This window comes from Vespa crabro, chromosome 2 (genome assembly GCF_910589235.1).
Source record: "Vespa crabro chromosome 2, iyVesCrab1.2, whole genome shotgun sequence".
NCBI lineage: Eukaryota > Metazoa > Arthropoda > Insecta > Hymenoptera > Vespidae > Vespa > Vespa crabro.
Genome location: NC_060956.1, coordinates 22,496,973 through 22,509,454, shown reverse-complemented (window position 1 = coordinate 22,509,454; position 12,482 = coordinate 22,496,973). Strand labels below are relative to the sequence as shown.

Genomic DNA, 12,482 nt, shown 5'->3' with positions numbered 1-12,482 from the left:
TTAATTTTCCAACGATATCAAGTTTTATGCTTATTGGCTTATAAAAAATTTATTAAACTGCTCATTTAAACGTTCGCGGATTTTCGTGCATACATAATTTATAACAGGATAGGATCTATTTTAGAGAGAGAGAGAGAGAGAGAGAGAGAAAGAGAGATAGAGAGAGAGAGAGAGAGAGAGAGAGAGAGAGAGAGAGAAGTGTAATCTTCAAATATATTTAATAATTAAATATATTAAGGAAAATTGTCATAAAATAATAATAATAATAATAATAATAATAATAATAATAATAATAATAATCGTCATCGTCATCATTATCATCATATGTATAATGTATTATATATGTATAACTAACGAACCACAAGTAGATATACTTTACAATACTAATTGCAGCCTCTTATCGTAGGCAAATGATCGAAGCCTTGCTGATGTTGCATACTCGTGCTTTTAGGCCGATTGTCATTTTGACCATGCGCGACAACGTTCATTTGAGGAAGTTGCGGTAGTAGCATTTGATTGTATTTCGAATTATCAGTCCGGTATCCATGGTCTTCGATCGCATGACTATTCATCTGACTTAATCGCGAACGATCTCTGTACTTTTTGAGTTTCTCGAATTCTTCTAATTCCATGTCAGGAATTTTAAAATGAAAATTTTCAAAGTATCCATGCTGTAGAAGCTGCTCGCACGTCCACCTTACATTTGGATCTTTGTCCAAGCACTTCTCCAAAAAATCAATCTATCGATGAACATGAAAAGAATATATTTCATAGGATATCTTTTTATGAAAAATAAGATATATGGACTGTTTACGTTAATGAAGGCGATATACGATAAAAATATATAATGGCATTGATTGTAAATATTACCTGTAAGAGTGTACTGGGTCTATCAGGAAAAATATCCTTAAATGGTATAAGCTTTTGCGGTGATGGAAGTGTTATACCAGCGAAGAATTCGTTTTGCTGAAATATGGCAATGTGCCTTGGTAATAAGTCGCCTACAGTTCTTCTTATCAAATAAAGTTGGTCCACGTCCGATTTGCCAGGCCATAGGGCTTCTCCTCGTATTAATTCGGCAAATACGCAACCTATTGCCCATACGTCTACAGGAGTTCCATATTGGGTATCCCCAACCTATATAAGAGATAATACGAATAGCTTAGAAAACCAGTTCTAATGATATGCTCGCATAATTTAATTTAAAAAAAAAAAAAAATTCGCCCTGTGAGAGATCTTTATAAATACTTAGAGATTTGAATTTTCATTAAGAAGAAATTACCAATAATTCTGGTGCCCTGTACCATCTCGTTGCCACGTATTCCGTATAATTTTCTCCGGGACTAAGCATTCGAGCAAATCCAAAATCACAAAGCTTTACAACACCCTCCGCCGTAATTAAAATATTCTCTGGTTTGACATCTCTGTGAACACAGCCAAGTCGGTGACAATAGGCAATACCTTGAAGAATTTGCCATGTAAGCTGTTTGATCATGAGATCGGGACAACCGTACGGGAATTTCTCCATCTCGTTTAAAAGTGTATGCTCGCAGTATTCAAATACCAAATGCAGCTTCCTTTTCCGTCTGAATACTTCCAAAAGGTTCACCAGATTTGGGTGCTTCAAATTCTGCAGAAATAAGAATAGATATCTAAATAAGATTCGCCTCAATTTCCATGAATAAGCGTCTCTATAAGCGCGTGCGCTTTTACAAAAAAAAAAAAAAAAGAAAGAAAAAAAGAAAAAGAAAAAAAAAAGAAGAAGAAAAAAAGAAAAGAAAGAAAATAAAGAACAACAAAACGAAAGAAATTACAAGATAATAATAATGGAAAATATAAATAAGTAATTTATATCGATAAAGGGAAGGCCACAATGAATTTTAATAAAATCATGCATCGAGAAACATTTTCTTAAATAATTGAAACGTCCACGTAACGAAAGAGCAACGACCGACGCGTGCGAGCGGTTCTTCGTATATCCCCGAACACACGCCAACATATTGACCACCACCGTATTGACCGCTGACCATTCCTAGTAAGTCGCAGTCAACGTTTATACATTTTCATATTCATTCACGTACTATGTTCTAAATTATTCGATACGAATAAGATGCACAATTTTCTACTCTTTCACCAGCAATATAAATGAAAAACTTTTTTTTGCTGGCCATTTGAGAGTTTGAATACAAGAGCAATTAATCGCAACAACTTTTTACAAGTTTTCCTATTGATCGTACGAATATGTAAATCATTTTCTCCGTGCATACCTACATGTACATATAGATATTCTATTTTCATTCTTACAACGATAATGAAGGTCAAAGCACTGACCTTGAGCAAGCGTATCTCCCTAAGCGCAATCTTTCGTATAAGAGGATCGTCCTCCGTTTGTTGAAATTTTTTAACAGCCACCAATTTTCCAGTATGCCGATCTTTACATTGGAAGACGACTCCGTAACTACCCTCTCCAAGACGTCCCAACCGTTCGTAACGCTCCATCGCCTTGCTCGGTGCGCGAGACCTGTATAATCAAACGCGATGTCTTATTTTATATTTGACAATAAGAAAAATATCAAGAGAACTATTAAGTGTAATCAAATTGGGACCTATATTTGTATCTTAACGTCTCCTAACTTTTCTACATACTTCCGTGTCGCCTCGGTCATAGCTTTTGAATATTTTCTCACTTACCACACAGCGATCTACCACCACCATTCACACGTGTAATATTACTTTATGTAAAAGGAAAATAAAATACATGTAATCGTTTTATTAAGAATATTACGGACATAAGAGCTGTACTAATATACAGGAACGCTGATATATAAAAATAGCGATGTTATAGAATATAAAAGAATCTAAAATCTTTTCAATTTCCCTTATTGTTAAACCTAACGTATAATTAATCAGTTGATAAGTGTTTAACAAAATAAGCTAAGTACAATAGATCTTTTGAATTACACTCAACGAATTACATACATATAGGTATATATGCATATGTATGCATATGTGTGTGTGTATATATATATATATATATATATATATATATATATATATACATATATATATACATATATATACATATATATACATATATATACATATATATATCGCGCGAGATTTGTGATACGCACTTCTTATATTTGGCAAGGCATGGCAAGGACGTAAACTGTTGGGCAAAAAGCATGCTACGCCGGTGAAGAATGCAAACTGCACTGTCTTCATTCTCGCCGATGACCGAGGATCAAACTCTCCCCCAAGCTCGTTTGACTTTATCCATTGGACAGTACACGACGCATGCGCTCTTTTCTTCAAGGATGTTGATTTGATCATACGAACGATATTAAGATATAATAGTTATGGATATATCAAATGGATATATAAAATGAATCGTATATTAACAATCCAAAAGAAATCGTACGTAGGAAAATCGATGGTATCGGCAAGATCTCACCTTAGACAAGAGAATCCATATTCTTCAAAGTTACGCTTGCGCGAGGTTCTTTATAAAAGTGCATACAATTCTTTGAGGAGAAATACCGTGAATAATGTATCCTGCATCTTACGCGATGGTATACAAGTAGTAGATCGTTGCATGGATTTATAAAAATCTGCTGTGTGCTGCTCTGTGCGTATGTGTACGCGCGCGCGCGCGCGCGCGCGTATGTATGTATGTATGTGTGTGTGTGTTCACTCGGACGCTTACAAAAAAAAAAAAAAAAAAAAGGAACTTGATATGTATTGACGAATATAAAATTCGAAAACTTACCATAATGGTATAAACTGTCCATAATTCGCAAATCTTAGATCATTAACCATCTCGGTGTTGTTAACGTAATTGTGTCAATTTTCATATCAAAGAATTTTATAATATACTTTTTGAACTAAGATTGAAAACTCCTAGTAATTTTCTAATTGCAATGACATTATACTAATGTTACGTGTAAATTAAATCGAACGATGGGCCGTCATTGCCCACAAGAGGTTATGTACGTTAATATAATGTCACGCCATCGATCATAAAAATATCTTTAACTGTTTAACGAACAAATGACGATTTAACAGACGCATAAAGTAACATGTAAATAACGTCTTAAGTGCCTATTTGAAGTTTCATTAATATTACAACATCTATTCGTGTGCAACAAATATATCTTATTATTATCTTATTAATATCTTTCTCCGTGATACGCTCGCAACATGTGTGTGTGTGTGTGTGTGTGTGTGTAAGAGAAAGAAACGACGTCATTCTGTCGTATAACTGTTACACTAACGATTGGTTTGACAAGAGCAAAATCTGAATTTGTTTACGTACAATAGGCCGATAATAGTGTTCATTGAGCTCTTCGATCGAAACACCCTCCTTTCCACTAAACATACTGAGTAACACTAATGTGTAGAAATGTCGTTTCACGTCTTGTCGTTGAACACACGATTATTGACGATCGATATTACGCTACAGTCGCTCCTATCTTTAGTCCATGACCGTGAAAAGCGGGAAAAGTATTTCTTTCATCGTTGTACGGACAGCGATGAAAGAAAAAATAAATAAAAAACGATATTAGCAATATTACCTTTAACAATAGCAATAGAGAGCGGTAAAGATTTTATAAAAAAAAATATATCTAAAGAACAATTTAAAATGAATATGTTTTTATATTCTATAGATATATTTTAAATGATTAATCCAATTACGCCACGTTTTAAAATAAATTGTTAAAAGTACCGCTTCTTGCGATACTTAAAATAATTAACCAATCACAAATTAATATTTCCATGCCTTCAACATATGTATATATATATGTATATACATGCATACATAGTATGCATGCGTATGATCGATGAAGGTATAATGTAGCATTACGGTACACGCGACAAACGCGTAACGCACGCACGCACGCGTGCATATACGTAAACATATTTAAGTACGTGTAAGCACATGTGTATCGTGAATATAGATGTAAAAGATATAAAATGGATGGATTTTTATAGATTGTCGCAGATTGTATACCGTGAGTATAGACGCAGCGCTGTAAATATTTACCTTCTTGGTAGCAATGGAAGCGTACTACCAAAAAGCCAAAGCGTACTATCTTGAAGCCATTTCTCCATGCGAAAGGCACTCACAAGACGTTTCTACCTTGAATGAAAACTTTTTCTTCCGATATTAGAAATACCCTTGCAATTCGTTTAAGACACAATCGAAAACGCGTAGACATTATCGACAACGTCGAATTATTCTATTAACTATGAAAATTCGATGGCACACGTTTCACCAAGATAACCTGGTCGAGTCAACGTCCATCCGTTTACTATACTACGTCATCCCCGAGGGGATCGATATTCCGTAACAATAGTTCTATTCGCGCTTCAACCGCACGCAACGTCGACTTGTCCCTTGGATTATTAACTACCTTTAGTTATTATATATATATATATATATATATATATATATATATATATATATATAATACGATTATCGTACTATATTATTCGAAGAGAACGCAAATAGGCTTTGCCCATCGATATTTCTGAACAGACAAAATGAAATAATTGTTTGAACTTTAACTGAGGAAATGGACGATATAATTGGTTGATAAGAGTATTCGAATGGAAGAATGGAAGATTTGTAACGTTTTGTATGACTTTATACGGCCAATTTTAATGTATGTACATATATGTATGCGTGATCGATAACGTCGGTTATACCAATAATGCATAATAGAACCTACAGTAATAATATAGTCTTTATCGTATAGTATATTTTTGTTAATTAATCGTACGTAATATATGTTACATTTACACGGTCACCAATAGAACCGCAAATAATTAAATTTATCCATTCAAATAACCGATAATCGAATAATATATAATTACGGTTAAGATATTGGATTACCTTAGACAACATATATAATATATTTTTCTTGATAATTAATTGTCAAGGATAGAAAATTAATGAAATAAAAAAGAAAAATTTCTCACCAATACCTATAATATGTATGTTATATAAAAATTTATACCACAAGCATTCGTTCCGCGTTGATCTCTGTATTAGAATGTAATCTGGCAATTTGCAAGATAGTATTTGGAAAGTAATATGATGCTAAAATAGAATAAATATTATGATTTTTAAATAAATAAAATTAAATTCGACTTCTCACTTTCTCTTTCAAAAAGAAATGTCAGAGTACGAAGTTAATACATAAACGAGGCGAGATATCGCTTATATCTCACATGTATCTATATTATATTATATCTGTGTGTGTATATATATGTACGTATATAAGTATATGTACTATATATAACGGATATTTTAAACGCTCGTAGCACTTCGTTTCATAGAATGAGACGATTTCGTTGTTCCTTGACTTTCTCCTCTAACGGTAAATGTAACGAAATATCTTTTGGTACAATCCAGCCTTTCAGCTGGTAGTGCGATGACTTGTTTCTCGTCTCCGTGAGTTACTTCCACCTATGATCAAACAAATTTGATCTGTTTCTAATTAATAAATATGCAAATGATAATGATGAAAGTTAAGAAAGAATTTTCAATTACCGTCATTTGTCCTTTTCCACGAGTCTCTATTTTTGGAAAGTGATCCGCTCGTTCTTGTGCCTCTCCGCCAACTACAATCATCGTCTATTATCAAAATAGGAAAGGTCAAGCATTTAACGAATTATCGGAAGTCGCATAATAGGTACTTGGGTATCTAAGTAAGTACTTTTAATAGGCGAACGCACATAACTTACTATAAGTGTAAACAGGTACTGAAGTATAGGCAGTTGTGGCATGATGACACCGATGAGTTCTTTGGGTGCAATATTTTGCATCTGTACAAAAATTTGGCGTGGCTGGTCTCCTTTGTAATTTCCTCAACTGTTCGTATAAGAACGCTTCGAAGTGTCTGTCGAGTATGGAGGATAAAATCAAATGTACAATTTCAAATGTTAAATCTTACTTTGTTAACAATAGGATTGGAAATGCTGAAAACCTGAAGGTCAATGGTTGATCGTATTTAGCAACACCAAGGGTTGGACCAGTCATGCCAGCTTTATGAAATGACTCGACCTAGAAATTATTTCGAAAGATTCGATCGGTCTGCATGATGATGTAGCGTAAATGTTGTCGTATGACTATTCGATATTACGATTAGATAGAGTACCGACAAAATAAACCATTCGTGTATATCTCATATCTACCATATAGAAACGTTGTGCGCAATTAACGATGAAATATTATATTTTAATATGTACACCCACCGTACGCGAGTCGCGACCATTGAAGTACCTATACATATGTAAGTACATAAGTTGTTGTGAATAATGTGTCGTGGGTGACATATACATATAGTAATATAGTATTAAGATTCTCTCTCTCTCTCTCTCTCTCTCTCGCTTTTCTTTTTCTTTAAGGATAAACTATTGTATATAAAATGAAGCGTCGACGAATATCACAATTCTCTCTACCTCTTCCAATTCCTACCTTCTTACCTGTCTTTTAACCAAAACTTGCTCGTTAGCTCTACCATGCCTAATCTGCAATCTCTTGAGTTCCATCAATTGAAAAAAGATCTTCCTTTCCAGGTGATAACGACGAAGACTAATTTGAACATCTCTCGTGATGGTATCTACATTGATCGCATGATGTTTCTCCATCTTTGAATAGTCAACCACGTTCCTTCTCTTTGGTATTCTAGAAATTCTTGGACTTGGTTCTATGCCACTATCTCTACCACCACTGTCACGACGACACTGTTTCGTACACTGTCGGAGACGTTGATCCTCCGCTGTAATCTTAAGAATCTTTCCCGAGTGCGTGCATGGTCTTCTCTGTACCTGGTAACAGGGATATTATTAAAGAAAGTTATTACATATTCCGTTATTTCAACGCGTAAAGTAACGTAAACGAGCGTCGTCGATTCACCTGAGGTAAGGTAACGTTACCCGAATTCCTGGATTTACCGACGTCCAGGTTCCTATAAGCGTCTTCCTCGCTTTTACCCGGCAAAACTCTAACAACACCCATTTCGTTATTTTCTTCTGGCTCTGTATCACGTTCTCCGTCTTCTCCGATAACCTTTCTAATCTCCTTATCGATCTCTTCATCCTCTTCATCCCATTCCGGGCTCTCGATAACGGCAACTATTGCACTGCGATCGAGAGAACGCTCCACCGACTTGTCAAATAAATTTTTAATCTTGCTCGATCCTTTCGCTAGATTCGAAGGGCACTCAGCCCCTTCCATTTGTTTTCTCGCTGAAGCTCTTGAACACCTTGAACGTTTCATTGTTCCCGTCGGCGAGCCATCCTTGTCCTCTGATAGATAGTAATATATATCAAAGTACAATGTTCATCTCTTTGCTTCGATGAATGCTTCTTACGAGCTAATCGAATAAATTAAATATAACCTATAATATTATTATAAATATGCCCATTTACCTTTACCCGATAATGCTTTTTCCTCGCTCGTAGAAGACTTGGTACTTGCATCTATTTGTACAATCTTGACTTTATTAGGCTCACTTGGTACTTTATGTCCGACGGATTTTACTTCGAGAATGTTGCTCCTTGCGAGAACTGGAGTATTCGTTCTCGAAAAGTCATTCTCATTCTCTCGCATCAATACGGAATCTCTAGAATCTGAAGATAATTCCACAGATTTGCCACGCGCGGAATCTATTTGTTCCTTATCCTCGGAGAAGAAGTCATTGGTTAAAGGAGCATCGAAAGAAGTCGACGATAATTCCTCGCTCTGACGTTTCTCCTCTCGTGTTTTAAACGATTCTTTGTTCGCTAATGTAAACCCATCGGTGATAATATTCCCTTTGTAGGTTTCTACGGAAGCCATATTTTCCAAGATTTCTAAAGGAACATCTTTTTCTAATGTACCGCTTATATCGTGCTTCTCCATCGTCTCAGTTACTTCTTCCGATCCCCGTTTCTCGCTTTCTACTTTTGAAAGTTCTTCCAATGCCAAAGTTGGCATCTCCTCTCGAAATGATCCTTCCAATGTATGGAAATCTTGCAAATCTATCTCTGAAGTCAAACCATCATTCATCGCATCCACGCAGCTTGCGACGTCTTTCGTGGCACTCGGCGATATATCAAGAATATTTCTATCGCCTTTCGTATTAATAATAGAATCTTCCTGATGTTCAATTTTTCCCCGTTGATCTTGCGCCTCCTGAGAATCCGATGAAGTTCTTTCGGATTCATTTACATGGTGTGCGCACAACCTACCTAGTGAATGGTTTCTATAGAAAACTAAGTTAAAATAAAATATTTTTAATTTTGAAAAAATAGGATATGGATCGTGCTTTTCGAGTCTCCTAGGAAGACAGATAAGTATTGTACATACAGTAGTTATCTGCGCGCGTGTCTACACACACTTATCTTGTAAAAAAATAGCTCAGTCTATACCTTTCATTCCGAATGAAGGAAAGTTTGGTTGCTTGCTCTCTTCGATTGGTCAAAAACTGAAATTTATCGTAAATATTATTAGTTTAAGGTCTTACCTTCCACTGTTTCGACGTCTCCTACGATCCTCTTATCATCACCAATCCTTTCGTTATCATTCTCATTCTTATCCTTGATCCCACTGCGCATATTTTCGAGGCCCTTCTTTAAATCCTTAGCCTTCGTTACTAGCGAATTAGATAGTTGTTCGGATTTCGCATAGACATCGTCGATCTTACTTTCCAATACTTCGCAATTTTTGTCTATCATCTCCTTCTCCGAACCATCTTCAAAAGTGACTTCCTTCGATATTTCGATCGTAGACTTTGGAGTGTCAGGACCTTGATCCTTGTGGACCATAGCCGTAACGAGAACTCGTTCGACGGTTTCGTGGCTCGTACTATCGGTAACGTCTCCCCTGTGATTATATCGACTTTCAACGAAGGACATTCCCATATCCTCCGGCGTGGACGACTTCGACGCGACTTCGTCAACGCCAGCAACGTCCTTATATCCTCCTTCATCTTTTCCTTTCTCGTCGGAGTATGGCCGATGATCCACGATTGATCCATCCTCCTCGGATGCCTTATCGGATGCCTTGTCGGATGCCTTGTCGGATGCCTCATCGTATATCTTATCGGACGGCACCGTAAATCCGCCGGATTCCGACTTTTGACTTTTCAAGTTGCGTCTATGAGACTCTCTTATTCTACCATCTTTCGAATTCTCTTTCGACATTTTTGCTTTTCCTCCGGACACAATCTTTTCGCACTTTTTCTTCTCGACGGACGTCCTGACAACGATTACTTCCAAACTGTCGTCGGTACCGCTGTGTTCGTCTTGATCGCTCTTAATCACCGATTGCAAATGCCTCAGATTGGCTCGATTTGTTTCAACCTCGGATCTCGATCTCTTTTTAATCTTGTCCGCACGAGATTTTGATCTTCGCCCCTCGAGCTTACGCCGAAAATACGTCCTTACCGTTCCGTTCTTCCTTAAATCTTCTTGGAGGCTATCGTCGCTGTAATTTATAGACGATTCGCTGTAATTGTCCTTGGATCTCCCTGTAACTCGTCTTTTTCTTCCTTTTCTCGTTAACTTTTTTTCATCGGTATCCAACGTGCGATGTTCGTCGTATCTGAAAAGAAAAGAAAAGGGAAAGAAAAAGAAAAAAAGAAAAAAAAAGAAAAAAGAATAAAGAAGAAAAAAGTCATATGCTCGCGTAACGCGAATCGGTAACAATCGGAAAGAAGCCGCCACGTAAGAAGTGACCACGGTATTGGTTAAATTCTTTTCGATATACATCGGGCAGATTCTATAGATGTTAATTACTATATTTGGAGAAATTTCCGTGATTACACGTATATAACGAGATAAGACGATATCCGATTAAATTTCTATTCGAAGAAATAGTGCATACCTCGCAGACTCGCTTCTGCTTCGTCGCTGGCGTTCTTTTCTCGGAGACGCCTTCTTGGAGAATCGTACTTCTTCTTCGCTGAAACTTCGACTGTCTCGTCGTAAAAATTTCTTGGAATTTCCTCTCTTTCGCGTTCTCTTTTCGATCCATCGTTCCTCGTAATAGACACGAGGAGCCTTAAGTCGATGATAATCCCACCTTGGAGGGCTGCCTTCCGTATCCGTGCCACTCTCTGTACGCTCAACTCGAAGTTTTGCGGTATAAACTAATCGTAAGAGAGAAAGAATTGAATTGAAGCAGATTGAAATTATGCCCGGCACTCGACGTATTCTGACCATTGTACTGACCTTTCCCAGTGGACGTAGCCCTATGATCTCTTAATCGTTGAGCAGTGGTGCCGCCGTGCATTTGAATCAATTTAGCACAATCTCTGTGACCTCTGTAAAGGGCAGCGTCCAAAGCGGTCATCGTATTACCCTTGTTAGTTCTTAAAATCGCATTTATTCTCGCACCGTGATCCAAGAGCACCTTGCAACCATCCAAATGACCATGAAGTGCTGCCACATGAAGAGGCGTCTTACCGTCTTGCGTAGCGACATCCAACATACTCGGACGCTTTTTAGCCAACCATCTGAGCAGTTCGATTCTTCCAGAAGCCGCGGCCTCGTGAGCAACGCCCGTGCCTCGTACCGTTCTAGCGTGCAACGAGCCACCATGCTGTGCCAGAATTTTTAACGTTTCCAATTGACCCTTGGCTGCTGCGCATAGGGCCGGCCTGAAAACGTATAAACCTATTCCTATTTACCCATTACTTTTTTATCCCATAGATTCGGCAATCGTTTTAATGGTCGTTGCAATCGATCAACGTTGGCGTCCCAACTTACGTTCTACCCTTTCGATCTTGTCGATTTGGATCGGCCCCCAACTTAAGAATCAAGGACGTGGCGTCGGCGTGACCGAGCGTAGCGGCATAGTGCAGAGCGGAACAACCGTTGTCATCTACGTGATCGGGCTGGGATCCGCATAAATTAATCAACGCTTCGACGCATCTCGCATGACCTCTCGACGCGGCGCAATGAAGCGCCGTTAAACCGTCCTTGTCCGATGCTCCTGCGGCCGCAGCTCCCCCGGCCCTTTATCATTTATCAATACCAACGAAAGAGATTTATTATCTATCGTTTATTTACTATCTTGGAATATTTTTCCTCCCTCCCGATATTCTACCTCGTATAATAGATACGTATATAGATATTCCCTAACACAGTAGATGGATAGATATAGATATAATCCGTAGATGTATATAGTTAGAAAGAATATTAAGATTACCTTGCCAAGGCCAAAATTGCCTCGACGCTACCGGCACTGGCCGCCCATAAGATCGCCTGCCGTCCGTCTTCGTCCTTCGCATTAACGTCAGCGCCGAATTCTATAAGAGTTTGCAAAACCTTTAAGCCAACTTTCTTTGGTACGGCAAGTTCGGCGGTCGCTGCGGCGCCGCAACATTGCGCGGCGTAATGAAGAGGCGAGCCTCCGCGAAGATCCGGCGTTGAAGGCCGAGCGCCAGCAGCTAAGATCAGACGTACGCATTCCGCTTCTCCGCAGACTA

The 12,482-nt window shown here is 37.8% G+C and overlaps 2 protein-coding genes across 13 annotated transcripts in view; both read right to left on the bottom strand.

The window, feature by feature from the left end:
- Positions 1–234: 234 nt before the first annotated feature.
- On the bottom strand, positions 235–5,408 carry LOC124433229 (cyclin-dependent kinase-like 4). Of its 5 annotated transcripts, none has more exons than XM_046982987.1 (6): positions 3,455–4,639; positions 3,135–3,309; positions 2,332–2,521; positions 1,283–1,630; positions 871–1,137; positions 236–740 (listed from the first exon to the last, which is right to left on the bottom strand). In XM_046982987.1, the coding sequence occupies exons 2-6, from the start codon at positions 3,185–3,187 to the stop codon at positions 384–386; spliced, it is 1,215 nt and encodes a 404-aa protein (XP_046838943.1). In that variant the 5' UTR covers positions 3,188–3,309; positions 3,455–4,639; the 3' UTR covers positions 236–383. The 5 variants fall into 5 exon arrangements, with proteins under 5 accessions (XP_046838941.1, XP_046838943.1, XP_046838944.1 ...); XM_046982988.1 differs by having other exon boundaries at positions 4,316–4,639; XM_046982985.1 differs by lacking the exons at positions 3,135–3,309; positions 3,455–4,639 and adding an exon at positions 5,045–5,408 and having other exon boundaries at positions 235–740.
- A 218-nt stretch (positions 5,409–5,626) lies between these two features.
- The window catches only part of LOC124433228 (ankycorbin), a 10,201-nt gene continuing 3,345 nt past the window's right edge, over positions 5,627–12,482 (bottom strand). For 4 of the 8 annotated variants that reach the window (XM_046982977.1, XM_046982978.1, XM_046982983.1 and 1 more), the window contains 12 exons: positions 12,203–12,479; positions 11,761–12,009; positions 11,224–11,651; positions 10,877–11,141; positions 9,516–10,594; positions 8,440–9,240; positions 7,925–8,316; positions 7,492–7,836; positions 6,960–7,069; positions 6,751–6,905; positions 6,557–6,627; positions 5,627–6,472 (listed from right to left, as the gene is read on the bottom strand). In XM_046982977.1, coding sequence (XP_046838933.1) covers positions 6,314–6,472; positions 6,557–6,627; positions 6,751–6,905; positions 6,960–7,069; positions 7,492–7,836; positions 7,925–8,316; positions 8,440–9,240; positions 9,516–10,594; positions 10,877–11,141; positions 11,224–11,651; positions 11,761–12,009; positions 12,203–12,479 — 4,331 coding nt within the window. In that variant the 3' untranslated portion in view covers positions 5,627–6,313. Of the gene's footprint in view, positions 6,473–6,556; positions 6,641–6,750; positions 6,906–6,959; positions 7,070–7,491; positions 7,837–7,924; positions 8,317–8,439; positions 9,241–9,515; positions 10,595–10,876; positions 11,142–11,223; positions 11,652–11,760; positions 12,010–12,202; positions 12,480–12,482 lie in introns of all 8 variants that reach the window. The other 4 variants (XM_046982980.1, XM_046982979.1, XM_046982981.1 and 1 more) reach the window with 4 other exon arrangements.